The sequence below is a fragment of the Trichosurus vulpecula genome, chromosome 3, assembly GCF_011100635.1.
Source record: "Trichosurus vulpecula isolate mTriVul1 chromosome 3, mTriVul1.pri, whole genome shotgun sequence".
In the NCBI taxonomy this organism is placed as follows: Eukaryota; Metazoa; Chordata; class Mammalia; order Diprotodontia; family Phalangeridae; genus Trichosurus; species Trichosurus vulpecula.
In genome coordinates this window covers 444,416,831-444,431,090 of record NC_050575.1, presented here as the reverse complement: position 1 = coordinate 444,431,090, position 14,260 = coordinate 444,416,831, and the positions used below count along the sequence as shown (strand labels likewise).

At 42.1% G+C, this 14,260-nt stretch overlaps 1 protein-coding gene across 1 annotated transcript in view; it reads right to left on the bottom strand.

Moving 5' to 3' along the window:
- DNAH6 (dynein axonemal heavy chain 6) overlaps positions 1 to 14,260 on the bottom strand; it is a 251,551-nt gene that overhangs the window by 229,186 nt on the left and 8,105 nt on the right. Inside the window, exons 4-8 of the mRNA XM_036750156.1 lie at positions 11,269 to 11,536; positions 7,978 to 8,112; positions 7,766 to 7,889; positions 5,099 to 5,228; positions 2,221 to 2,386 (exon numbers count right to left, since the gene is read on the bottom strand). Coding sequence (XP_036606051.1) covers positions 2,221 to 2,386; positions 5,099 to 5,228; positions 7,766 to 7,889; positions 7,978 to 8,112; positions 11,269 to 11,536 — 823 coding nt within the window. The remainder of the gene's footprint in view (positions 1 to 2,220; positions 2,387 to 5,098; positions 5,229 to 7,765; positions 7,890 to 7,977; positions 8,113 to 11,268; positions 11,537 to 14,260) is intronic.

The following is a 14,260-nucleotide window of genomic DNA, read 5'->3' as shown; positions in this document are numbered from 1 at the left end:
TGACCTTCATCAACAGAGGGTGAAGCCCACATTCAATCCCTCTCCCTCTCCCTAGACATTATGCTTCTGTGTGTGACCTCTGTGGTCTGCAGCATGCAGCCCCAATGTGGGCGATATACACCACGCGTCTGCAAACGTGCTGTGTACTCAGAATCATTATCTGTGCATATGCCGTAAGCCAAATAATGAATATTAATGATGCATATTTACAGGCACAGCTATGGTGCCAAGGTGACTTCTGGGAACTATGCTTTCTTCTTAAACTGAGGTGAGGGTGTGAAGAGGACAGATGTCATATTTACTTTTGTGAACTGTATCCACTCGATGCTTGGGCTCAAGAGCTTTGAATGCAACCAGTCTGATCAGAAAATAAAAGTTATACAAGACAGCAGCTTGAGGACAGGCCAGGGAGGGAGGAGGGAAGTGCAGAGACACAGAGCTGGAGACTGAGGTGGACAAAGAGGAAGGGAAGGCAGAGCCAAGCTGGCCTGGATCTTCAGAGTTCTACTGCCTAAGACCACGGTGCTCCCTGAACAAATATAGCTTGTTTGTGGCTCCTCTGCCCTAGGGTCTTTAAGACTCTGAGGGGCTTCCCCTCCCAGACTGATTCTGGGCAAACTGGGCCACCTTTTGCTTCAATTCTTACCTAGCCTTTAACTACTAAAAGGGCGCTGTTTCAGACAAACTGGAACCTGAGAAAGACTTAGCTTAAAAAGGCCAAGGTCCCCCACTTCATCCAAGGCCATGGCCAGTTGTCCTGACCTATGTCTTGCCACTGAACTAAGATGACTCTGGAGGAGAGAGTGAGGCTGGTGACTGCACAGCTCTGCCTCACTTAAATCCCAATCACTCGCAAGTCAAGACATCACTCTCTTCTTTGAGAACAAGGATGAACACCAATGTCTAGTGTTCAAATACGCAGCCATGGCTTCAGATGAACTGTGCCCTTCTCCAGAAGGGTTGGGACAAGCTCTCACTCACCTGTCGCCCATGGGCAGGAGGAGATTTTGGCCCTCTTGGTTTGGGTGCCCCACACTCTAACTCTTTGATTCATTTGCTTTGTTATTTATCTTGCTTTATGATGCATCTTATTGAAATGATGTGTCTTTAATATGTCCAGCAATAGAAAGACCATTGAGTAGGGGCTCATGATTACTTGATTACCCCCAAGCAATGCTTCAAATCTGGGAGGTAGCAAGCAGTACCTTTAAGGGGAAAAACTACATAACTGTCACCTGTGATTGGTTCATTTACCCTATCATTTCTCCCATCTGCAAGACTCTTCTCTTGACTAAGCCATATCTATCACCTTTTGCAAAGATCCTATTTAAAGCACACTTTAAAAATTTTTAATTAATTAATTTTTCATTTTCAACATTCACTTCTATAAGATTTTGAGTTCTAATTTTTCTCCCCTCCCTCCCCAAGATGGCATGCAATCTGATATAGGTTCTAAATATACATTCATATTAAACATATTTTCACATTAGACATATTGTAAAGAAAAATTAGAACCAATGGGAGGAACCATGAGAAACAAGAAACCAAAAGAGAGAGGGAGAGAGAGAGAGAGAGCGGGAGAGAGAGACAGAGAGAGACAGAGAGAGAGAGAGAGAAAGAGAGAGAGACAGAGAGAGAGAGAGAGAGAGAGACAGAGAAAGAGAGAGAGAGACAGAGAGAGACAGAGAGAGAGACAGAGACAGAGAGAGACAGAGAGAGACAGAGATTGAGAGCGCAAATAATATGCTTTGATCGCATTCAGACTCCATAGTTCTTTTTCTGGATGTGGATGGCAGTTGCTGAGAAGAGCTAAATCTATCAAAGTCAGTCATCCCACAGTGTCGCTGTTACTGTGTACAGTGTTCTCCTGGTTCTGCTCACTTCACTCAGTAACAGTTCATGTAAGTCCAGGTTTTGCTGAAGTCTGCCGGCTCATCATTTCTTATGGAACAATTAAAGCCTACTTTGAAGGTAGAAGACCTTCACTCACTGGCCTTGACTGGTCACTACACTACTCAGCACCCTCGGACTCCAAATGATATTCTTTTTCACCTATCCAGAATGGCTTCCTTGTGTTGCCCTGTCATTTCCTATATACACACCATCCCTTCTCTCAGCTAGGAAGAGTAGTTTCTAAATCTCCTCTCTATAGAGAGCCCTATGTTCATCTCCACATCGCATGCACTCAGTTGGTTAACAAACACATAATTTTAATCCTACCTTTTTATCAACTATTTCAATCTTCTCATCAATCCACTTCTGGATAACTTCAACAGGAGGTGTCTGTTTTAATTTTTCCATGAGATAATTCAAAAGAGTGTTAACGGAGTTGACTGTCAGCATATGCAATGTATTCACAATTAGATAGTCAATGAGGCGGATAAAGCTTGGAAGAGAAAAGAATACAACCTGACCTCACTGTATACAGCATGTGTTCCTGAAAATTTGAACACAAGGCAAGTATTTGAAGATAAAAATCATGCTTTCCTTATTGATTTCCATTACATTCATATTATAATTTCAGACATGCATCCTCCCAGGAGAAAAGGGCTGACCCCAAAGAAGTGATAAAAGCAGTCTTAAGAATTCTACTACACACACACCATTGTCTGAACCAATATCATTCTGCAATAATATCACTAAGTCATTATCTGCTACAAGCTTTTTGTTTTTACAAAGGAAAGGGCAGAGAGGGGAGGGAAAAGGGAAGAAAAAATTCTTGTCATTTAAAAAAGGGTTTTTTTAAGTTTTAAGTAAAAGAAGACCAGTAAAAGATTAAATTCTAAAATCATTGTTTAGGTCAATACCCTGAGACCAGCCTAGTCCAGCCACTGTTCCTATTTCACTGCTACTTGTCCCACTTAACAGTGTCCCATCTGGCAACACCTCCTTCACCACCCTTGACCCAGAGGGGCTGCCACCTGAGACCACCTGGGCACCTCCAACTGGCTATCTACATCCAACTCCTGAGTACCAATGAGCACACTTCCTTGTCTTCTATCTTAGTCTCCAAATATGTTTCAATAAAATTAATTGTGCCCAGTAACACTGTTTTATTTGATGTTGTATTTTCAGGAACCAATTCCTAATTCAGAAAAGCCTGTACACACTTTCTTGTTTTTAAAAAAAGGCATTTTTGTGCTCGGCAAATGTGACCCATCTGAACTTAGTTCTTTCTTACAATCTTGGTAAACTTCTAGTCAAATGTGTGTTCTATTAGAAAGTACACTGGGTTAGAAGTCCCACCTCTGCTACTCATCCCCTATGTGGTCTTAAGGAAGTGAGTTCTCCCTGCCTAGAGGCTTTCAACCAAAGACTGAAGGTCTATTCCTTCAGTATGGCATAGGAAGTCTTCTTGTTCAAGTAAGACTAGTGGCCTCTCAGGTCGATTCTACGACTTTGTGAGTGTCCGGGTTTGTTTCCCCATCTGTAAAGTTACGGGATTGGAGCAGATGATCTCTGAAGTCTCTTCCAGCTACAAATTCTGTGCACATTCTTTTAAGCATAAGAGTGTGACAAAACACTCAGAATAGTTTATTCTTATCACAGCGATAATTCACACAGATCCTTGAGACTTGAACGATTCTAAGCAGACATGAGACTGTTCTAGGAATTCAGTGCAACTCAGCTGCTGTGACTCTTGACTTGTTCTTTTTTCTTTTAGTTTTTGTTTTACAGGGCCAGTTTTAAATAGATTTTATTCTCTAGGACAAGAATTGCATTTCCACTTGTTCTTTCAAAGAGATCTGGAAAGATAAGCAATCTCTAAATTGTGCTCTGTACTAACTTTCATTCACATGGCATCTACTCTATGCCAGGCACTGTACTAAGTGGTTTACAAATACCATTGCTGTGATCTTCACAACAACCCTAGGAGGCAGGTGGTATTATTTTCATAGTTGAGGAAATTGAACAAAAAAAAATCATGTTTTGTTTATCTTTGTAATCCTCCCTTCCCACCATATACACCAGCATGTATGTAATTCAGCGCTTCAGTGTGCGTAATTAAATGCTTAATGACCACCTCTGCCACTTTCTACCTGTGGCTCCTCAGACGGACTCACCTCTCCATGACTCAGTTTTCTCGTCTGTAAAATAAGGGAGTTGGATTAGATGGCCTCTGAGGTCCATTCAGGTGTTAGATATATGATTGTAGCTACGTACATGTGTCAAATAGAATTACCAGACAGTACAGATGCAATTCCCCTCACCCATGCGAGCTAAGACTTGAGGAAGACAATATGAAGAATTGTTTGTCTCAGCCCTCATCCAACTGGGCTGCTTCATAACAGGAAGCATCAGTATCATCCTCACCATATTTTATACAGCACCTCCAGGTCTACAAAGTGCTTCACATGTCCTATCTCCTCTGATCTTTACAATAAATACCTGAACTCACAGAGAAAAAGGAAGATGCTGTTACTGTGTGGTACAGTATAAGAACTATTATTATCCCTGTTTTACAGGTCAGGAAACTGAGACTGAGACCAATCGACTTGCTCCAGGTCATACAGCTAGGAAGAGTCTCTTTTCAAATTCAAACTCAGTTTTTCATTACCCCAAATCAGCATTCCATTTACTATATACTATCTAGCTGCCAAACATTCTCCATTTGGTCAGGAATATAACAGGAGGTCCCACTAGTGGGCTGCTGACTACCTATTGGCTTTTTGTCTCGACCACCACTCTGCCTGGGTTATTGGAGAAGGGCAGTGTATTACATCTATCTACCTATCCATCTAGCTGTCATTTATCATCTATATATACCTCTGTCCATCATTTATCACCAATCCATCCATCACATATCATATATCTGTCTGTCTGTCTCTGTCTATCCATCCATCCTTCCATCCACCCATTTACCCATCTATCCATCCACTTATCTTCTATCCATCCATCCATCATCTATCTATCTATCTCTCTATCTATCTATCCAACTCATTCTTGAGGGTAACGGACTTCTAGCTGAATTGAAATTGTTGTATAGACACTGCGTCTTTACTATTACTGAAACCTGAAAGGAGAATGATTTGTTTTTTATGAAAAGTACAGAAAATAAGCAGTACAATTTGCATATACAGGGAAAAGAGCTACCAACCACGTCAGCCGTATGCAATGGTGCCTCTTGCTGGCCTGTTCTGTGTAACTCATTTTCTCACTTTCTCCATAAATGTCACGTTCAGGTCCCACGTCAACCACGTTTGGAGAACTTGCTCTCGCTATATCATCTAAAGAAAATAACAACATGTTGCCAACGTTAAATAGTGATCTTTGGGAAAAATCAAAAAAGCTCCCTCAGGTAAATAGTCCAATTTTTCATTATTGCTGAAGAAAATGGCAGTCAGATTTCAAACAAATAAAGTGATAGAAAAAACTCTCAAAATAAAAACAATGGGCTCTCTCATTGGCCAATTCATTCCCTCCTGATATGAGTCCAAACCAGAAGGTGATACTATTAATTTAGAGGATTGTAAAGGGAGAAAAAGCAAGATACACAAGGGAGTTGAGATCAGTTGCTTTTCAGTCATGTCTGACTCTTCATTATTCCATTTGGGGTTTTCTTGGCAAAGATACTAGAGTGGTTTGACATTTTCTTCTCCAGCCCATTTTTACAAATGAGGAAACTGAGGCAAACAAGGTGAAGTGACTTGTCCAGGGTCACACAGCTAGTGAGTGTCTGAGTCTGGATTATGAACTCAGGTCTTCCTGACTCCAGGGCTGGTGCTTTATCCACTGCACCACAAGGACTGTCTGCGTCCTGTTCCCATATTTTCTGTGAGATCGATCAGTTAGTAAACATTTATTAAATGCCTCTTATGTATTAAGCATTGTGCTGACCACTGAGGTCCTGTATTCTATGTGCTTTGAATTCTTCCATGGAAGCCGGGGATTCGCTTACTTATATCTGAGGAGAACTAGACACGAGCTCTATTGCCGATGTTTTCTGAGATTTCCCAGAGGCACCTCTGAGTGGGGAAGAGAGTGACCTCAAGGGATGCCATGTGGTGCACCCTCAAGACTAGACCCATTCAGTATAAAAGCAGAGGATGGGTGAGGCTGCGTTAGGAACAAATCAATAGGGCTGCTGCTATGGGAAGTGTGTATCTGTTGACTTCACCATTCCAGTAATTTTCCAGACCAAACTGCCCTTCTCTCTAGCCACCATTCCCCAATATGTATTATCTTTTCCATTAGGAGGTAAGCTCCTTAGGGTCAGGGACTGTCTTTTGTGTTTGTACCCCAATGCACATAGTAAACATTTTATATATTCTTCCACTAATTCATGGGTCCCACATCAATTGCACAGCTGTTAGCGTGCTGGGCCCGGAGTCAGGAAGACCTGAGTTCAAATCTGGCTCCAGACACTACTTATGTGACCCTGGGCAAATCACTTAACCCTTTTTGCCTCAGTTTGCTCTCTGCCAAGAAAACCCCAATCTGGGTCATGAAGAGTCAGACACACCTGAAAAGACTGAACACAACCACAACAAGAAGCCACTTTCCTATCTAGTCTAACCCTCTCATTTATGGATACGGAAAGTTCTCCACTTCTCTGAGATTATCTTCTGTTCTCTCCGTATCTTCTTGTATTTACCTACTTATTTACATGTCTCCCCCATGAGAACGTGGGCTCTTTGACATTTCTTTGCATTCCCAGGGCTTAGTACAAGGCCTAGTGCATAATAGGAGAAGGAGAAGGGAAGAAGCATTTATATAGTACCTACTGTGTGCCAAGCCCTGTGCTGAGCACCATACAAATAATTATAATTCTTACAACAACTCTGTGAGGTGGGCGCTTTTTATTTTCCATATTTTACAGTTCAGAAAACTGAGACAAACAGATTAAGGGCCAACAGCTAGGAAGTGTCTGGGACACTGTCTGAATTCAGTTCTCCCTGATTCCATATTCACTGCACCCCACGGCGGCCTAGAGGGCACATGCTCCCAAAGTCATTGTCTATAGTAGGCACTTGGTAAACGCTTCCTGACGTGATTTGACTTGAAGTGACTTGTCCAAGGTCACAAGTCCAGGTGTCTTGTCCGAGTTATTGGTAGAGCCTAGACTAGAACCCAGGTGTCCTGGCATCCAGATCAGTTCTACTTCACTTTTATCCCAGTGGCATTAGTACCTAATTAGTGCTGAAACTACATCGATAAGTTCATTAATACAGCAATTAGATATGCTTTTTTGTGCCTTCATGGGATGGTATCATATTGCATAGTGAAAGTCTGGAATGATGACTCCCCGTTTTTCCTCCTCTTCCTGCAAGTGAAACCTCTACAAGTTAAAAAGCTACACAGTCAGAAAATTATACCCTAGAACTAAACCAGGGGTGAGGAACCTGCAGCCTTGAGGCCACATGTGGCCTGCTAGGTCCTCAAGTGTGGCCTCAAGGCCACAGGTTCCCCACCCCTGAACTAGACACATGTGTTATCTAAAATGATTCATGTCAGCAATTACTCCCCACCCCCACCAATACATGGAAAAAATGATTCCTGTTCCTTAGAAACATGATCTTGTATAGATAATTTCAGTTACCACAATTCCTTGGAAAAAACAAAGGCTGAATAAATATCTTCTTCTCCTTGTGCCAATATAGTAAGAAAATGTATTCATCCCACTAACATTTGGGAGGATTGAAGATGCTAGTATTGTTTACATTTCAAGAAAAATTGCAGCCAAAATTGCTGCACGGAGCCAAAGCCTGGCCAACACTTCCAACATCCTGACGTTCTAATCGACAAGCTCCCTCCAGCTTGGTACCTCTCAAGATTGCGTCAAAAAGGCAGTCGTCAGGAATGAATCCGGAGGCCCGCAAAGCCGCCCGGCAGGAGTTTCTAACTACGTCTTTTGCCACATTTCTGAAAGATGAAAGGCGTTCTGTTGCCTAAAATTGGATTGAAATAGAAGATATCAGCAATACAAGAATAATGATGATAAAACCAATCCTGGAATGTGAGGGTAAAACTACTTACCTCTCCTAACTGTTTGATCTGAGCAGCCTTAAATTCTAACAAAGTATATATGTGTCCTTTTTCAATACAGCAAAGAACCATAGAGCTTAGCTCGTGACACATATCTTTTATCCTGAGAACAGCAGGTCTCAAGAACTGCATAAAAAGAAAATTGATGCAATTTTACCAATATTTCTCTCTTATAAAACTTGTTACCCTTAATAATACATGTATATACCAATATCAGGCTTCATTTGGGGCAAGAGTTTGGAGCAGGACTTGACGAAACACCCAAGGACAGAAAGTGAGTGTCATGGGCTGCAAGGAGCAGCATAACTTGTATTCTTACTCATAGTACATTTTCAGGATAATGAGTCGTCACGTTTTTAATTAAATTCAATTAATTTAATTTTGGGGGAAACTGGGTCTATGTCATCCAAACTGGAAGCGTTGCAGTCACTCATGGGCTCTGTGACTAATTGTCGTGGAAGCTTCAGTTCATTCCTCCCTCTGAAGCCCAGGGGGTCACCATATTGGTGTAGACACATTGTTGGTTTTCACCCAACTAGAGCTCAGGACTCCAGAGATGAAGCAATCCATCAGTATTTGCATACCTGGTAACAGGGATTATGGGTATGCACCGATATGTCTGGCTTGTTTTACTCTACTTTGCAGAAGGGATCACTAGGGTCTCGAAAGGATCAGATCAATTCAATTTAACGGAGTTCAAGCCACTCTTGAAGAATAAACTAGCTAGCTACATCATTCCCTAAGAAAAGGCAGTTTGGGGAGATGACACTAACAAAATTTCTTATGACATCAACTACCTTCTTCTTATTCTAACCACCTTTCCATTCAGCCACCAAAGCAGAGGTCTGACCGTGCCACCTCCTACTCAGTGCACTCCAGTGGATCCCAGTTCCCACCAGGATCAAATACAAATTCTGCTATTTGGTACCCAATCCCTTCGGAACCTGCCCTGTCCTGCCTTTCCAGTTTTCTCACGCCTTACTCCCCACACACATCTTTGATTCAGTGACCCGGGCCTCCTGGCTGCTCCATGCACAAGACCCTCCATCTCTCAGCCTGGGGCACTTTCTTTGACGTTCCCCCACACCTGGAATGCTCTCCCTCCTCATCTCAGCCTCTTGGCTTCCCTGGATTCCTTTCGAATATCAACTAAAATCCCATTTTTTACAGGAAGTCTTTCCGAACCCCTCTGATGTCTGTTATTTCCTATTTATCCCATACATGGTTTGCCTGCATTTGCTTGTTGTCTCCCCATTAGATTGTGAGCTCGTTGAGGATGGAGACTGCCTTTTGCCTCTTTTCCTGGGTCTGGCATGTAATAGGCTCTTAACAAATGTTTCTTGGGTGAAAGGAGAGGGACTGGACTTTTAACCTCACTAGCGAGGGGACCTCCCTCTCCATCCCGATGGGCACCTTCTCTGTGTCTTGTCTTAGAGACTCGCCAAGAGCAAGAGAGGGTAAGTGACTTACACAGGGTAGGTGCCAGGGCAGGGCATAAGTCCAGGTCTTCCTGGTAGCAAGGTCAGCTCTCTGGTCACTACACTGTGTGGCCTTCCTAGTGGGACCCACAGTAAATATAGCATAAAGGAGCAAATTCCATGGTGAAATGGAGAGTTCTGGACAGTCAAGAGATCTGTGTTCAAATTCTACCTCAGGCTCTTACACACTGCGATCCTAGGCAAGCTGCTTAACTTCTCGAGAATTTTGCTGTGGTGGTTCAGTCATTTCAGCCATGTCTGATTCTTCATGATCGCAACGGGGGTTTTCTTGGCAGAGATACTGGAGCAGTTTATCATACCCTTCTCCAGCTCATTTGACAGATGAGGAAACTGAGGCAAACAGGGCTAAGTGACTTGACCAGGGTCACACAGCTAGTAATTATCTGAGGCTGGATTTGAACTCAGGTCTTCCTGGTGCTTTATCCACTGCATCACCTAATTGTCCCCTCAAGAATTTTAGTGAAGAATAACACTTATATTATGTACCTGCCTCACTGGTTGTTGTGAGAAGGGTACTTTGGAAAATTAAAGCCAATAAGATGATTAATTATTATTGTTAATGGCAGCCCTGCTTACAAGGGTAAGCTGACCTCGAGCTGACCTCGGCCTCCAAAGAATGGGGAAAAGAGTTCATAACTCAGAGGTTATCAGTCTCTACTTTAAGTCACAAGGATTACCTTCTCTTTTTTCCTTTTCTCTGGGATGCTCTGGTTAAATTGAGAAAATTAAACTAGGAGTCCCATTGTTCTAAATGAGTTGTATATCACACAGGATAAAAATCATGAATTTCCTTAATGGGTTAATCAATTAATCAGTACACATATCGTAAATGTCTACAATGTGTCAGACACTGTGCAAGGTGCTGGGGATATAAATATAGTGAATGAAAGTCAGTCAGTCAACAAACATTTATTAAGTGCCTACTATATGCCAGCCACTGTGCTAAGAATAGTGATTGCCGTTGTCTGTCCTTCGTTCTCAAAGAGGACCAACACTGATACAAAGAAAAGCAAAAGACACCATTACCTCTAATGGGGGATATGAAATGCAAATAAGTATGTACAAGCAAGCTATATACAGGTTAAATAGGAAATAATTCACAGAGGGAAGGCCCTAGATTTAAGAAAGGTAGGGACAGGGTTTCTTGTAGAACAGAGGTATCCCCCAGGCTGCACCAGGACCAGTAGTACTCTTGAGTGGGCTATACCATATTAAAATGTGATTGAGAAATATTTGAGAAAATAAATAAAAATACCATAGAACATAGACAATGTTAATGGTTTTCTAAGTCAATGTGCCCCCACAGGGATCCTTATGTACGGTTTAATGTTCCTATTTCTACTTGAGTTTGATATCACTGCTGTAGAAGGTAGGATTTGCACAGGGACCTAAAAGAAGCCTGGCAAGCCAGGAGGTAAAGATGAGGTGAGAGACAGAGCATTCCAGGCATGGGGCCAGCCACTCCAACAACAAGGATGCCAGTGTCAACAGATCAAGGGGTATGTGGGGGGTGGGAAGTGTGTTTGAGGTGTAAGAAGACTGGAGAGGCGGGAGGGGCAGGTTAGGAAGGACTTTGAATGCCATACAGAGGATCTGATATTTGATCCTCGAGAGGATGGAGCCACTGAAGTGTACTGAGTAGGGGAGTGACAGGTGTTTACATTCTAACAGTCCATATGTAAGGGATGAAATTGCCCACTCGGGACCAACAACCATTAGCATCCCTTTACATTTTTAGTGGATGGGGAATTCTTGAGAAATAGTCTGATGAAGAAATACATACATTATTAACAATGAACAGATTATCTTGCAGAGCTTTCCGGCAGCTGTTAATTTTCTTGGAGCGGACGTTCTTTCTCCACACGGTAAACGCTTTCCATTTGCGGAAACGTGAAAAGATGGGGATTTTGGTGAGCTCTCGGTGATACAGATATTCCTGCTCCCACCGGGGAAGCTCAATAAATTCCACTTCTCCGTCACATGTGTGAGTCACCGCTCTTTTGCTAATAGTGTAGTAATCATTTTTATTGATATCTTCATAACTTACAACTCTAGGAAGAAATGAAATTGTGGCAAATGACCAGAATAAGACAAATTTAAACAGCGTTTCATCAATTGTGATATTCACTTATTAGCAGAGAACAGAGCAGAATACCAGGGAGAGGGATGACTTTGAAGCCTAATGGCCTTGAGTTCAAGTCTCATCTTTGACTCATAGTGGCTGTGTGCCCCTGGGAAAATGACTTAACCTCTCAGTGCCTCAAGCAACTTTCTAAGACTGTAAGCTGCAGAGAAGGTACTGATCTGCATTGGTGGAGGGAACTCTCTACTGGCAATAAAATCATAGGTCAAGTCCCTATCTCTATCTGCCAATGCCAATCTCTCTTAGAAAAATAATATAATCATAAACAAAATAAGCAATATTTTCTCGGATCCATCTTCAATTTGAATTAGTTAAGAACAGAAGGAAAAGGAATCTTAGGAAGGGATTTAATTCATTCCCTGGAGGGCTACATTTAAACCATTCTAGAAAGATCATAGACCCCTACAGTTGTATAGAACCTTAGAGGCCACCTCATCAGACTGATGTAAGAACCCAAGTAAAGATGTAGATACAGAATACATAAAATCGACTCTGCTCCTGTCTCGGAAAGGCCAGACACTTGTCCATCTCAAGTCTTTTGGCAGCTCTCATTCTCCGTGACTTCTGAAAGATTATACCAAGAGTGGTTTTGGGATCGATTCTACCTTCAAATTCCTTCAGGTTTTCATTCGTCTTAGAAGTAGAAGCAGCTTCCACAGTGGCTAGAGCACCATCAGGAAGACCTGAGTTCAATTCTTGCCTTAGGTACCTAATAGCTGTGTGGTCCTAGAGCTTCATTTTTCTCATCTGTAAAATTAGGCAGTTGGACTCTATGCTTTCTAAAGTCTCTTCCAGCCCTAGATCAATGGTGCTATGAGATCCCACTCTTTCTCGATCTAAGCTCCCCTGTCTGTGAAATTGGAATAATCATACTACCCACCTCCCAGGGTGGTTATAAAGATCTAATGAGATTATATTTGTAAAGCTCTTTTTAAAACTTTAAAGTGCTCTTATAAATGTTAGCTATTATCTTTGCCTTTCAAAAAACATCGAGAATCTACAACCTTAGGAATTGAGTTTATTACTTGAATCCCATAACTTTTAAGGTAAAACTCATAAGAGTTATTGGTCTATAAAAATCTATCCTGTACCTGAAGCAAATTTTTATTTGTTCATAATTATGGGTCATAACAACAGAAGAACTTTATGATAACCACTTTTTTCAGGTTAGAACCATTTATCAAGCTTACTAGATCACAGGCACTGCACCAAGGGTGGCAGGGAGGGCACCAAAAAATAGCTAAGACAGTCTCTGCCCTTAAAGAGACCACATTCAAATGGGGGTGAGAAGATGCAAATAACTATGTACATATAAGACATTTACAGTGTAAATGAATCAAGTCCAGGGGGAGCAAAGCATGAGACCGTACAAAGACTAACAGGGGCGGTAACCTCTTTTTGATAAAAGCCTCTTACCCTCAACACTGCAACCACCATAGCACAAAATCAGATCGATGTGGGAAGAGAAAGAATTGAGGTGAAACTAGAATCAAGTCTCAAATAAAGCTAAAGAATTTTCATTAAATTTAATTAGACATCACAGGATGTGGAAACATGAGGAAAGAGGGAAGGAAGAATAAAAGAGAAGGAAATAAAGGGTATGGAGCAGAAAGAGAAAGAAACAATGGAAATTCCACTAAAAATAGAAAAAAAAACCTAACAAAGTCCCAGGGCTCCCAGGGTTCAGATATTTGATTCTACTCGTGCCTTGGTAGGGGTCGCAGGGTAGCATAGAAGGATCTTTACTATGAAAAGTAGGTGGCAGATACTTAATATCTCTTTCCTAGACTAATAGGATGACCCCAATTCTCAGTCTGCTGGGTTTTTTCTCTTTCCTTTCACTCCCTCCCCAAAGTTCTAAAACAAGCAGAACAACCACTTGTATGTTTAGCTGTTGCATTTGTGTCTTGTAAAAATCACAGCATCTTAAAAACATCATGGGCAGGAGTTATCATGCTCAGGGGGCTAGGACCCCTTCTCTCTACCCACTCAGGCCCCAGCATAGTTCAGGGACCTTTCCCTCAACTTTTGCAATGACATCCTAATTGTTCTTCGTGCCTCGAGTCTCTCCCAATCCTAATCCATCCTCCACACAGCTGTCAAAATGATTTTTCTTAAGCACAGATATGACGTCACACCCCTGCTCAGTAAACTCAGATGGCTCCCCATTTTCTCTGAGATAGAACATCAATTCTTCTGTTTGACTCTTAAAGCCCTTTCTACATAATCCTACCCTGCCACGTTCTCCAGACAGTCAAACGGATCTGTTCCTTGCTGCTTCCACATGACAGCCCATCTCCGGTCTCCATTCCTTTGCAATGGCTGTCCCCCATGCCTGTAATGAACTCCCTTTCACTCCTGTCTCACAGAATGCCCCACTTCTTTCCAAATGCAGCTGGAGCTCCACCTTCTCCATGAACCCTTTCCTGCTGCCTTCCACCAGAGAGTGCCCTTGTTCCCTATGAACTGTTTAACTCCCTTACGTTTATATTTACCCAAGGCAGCCACATGACACAGAGAGCAGAGCACGGGGGCTGGTCAGGAAGACCTGAGTTCAGATTCAGCTTCGGACACTTACTTACAGTGATCCCAGAGATGTCACTTATCTTATCTGCCTCAGGTAACACCTACA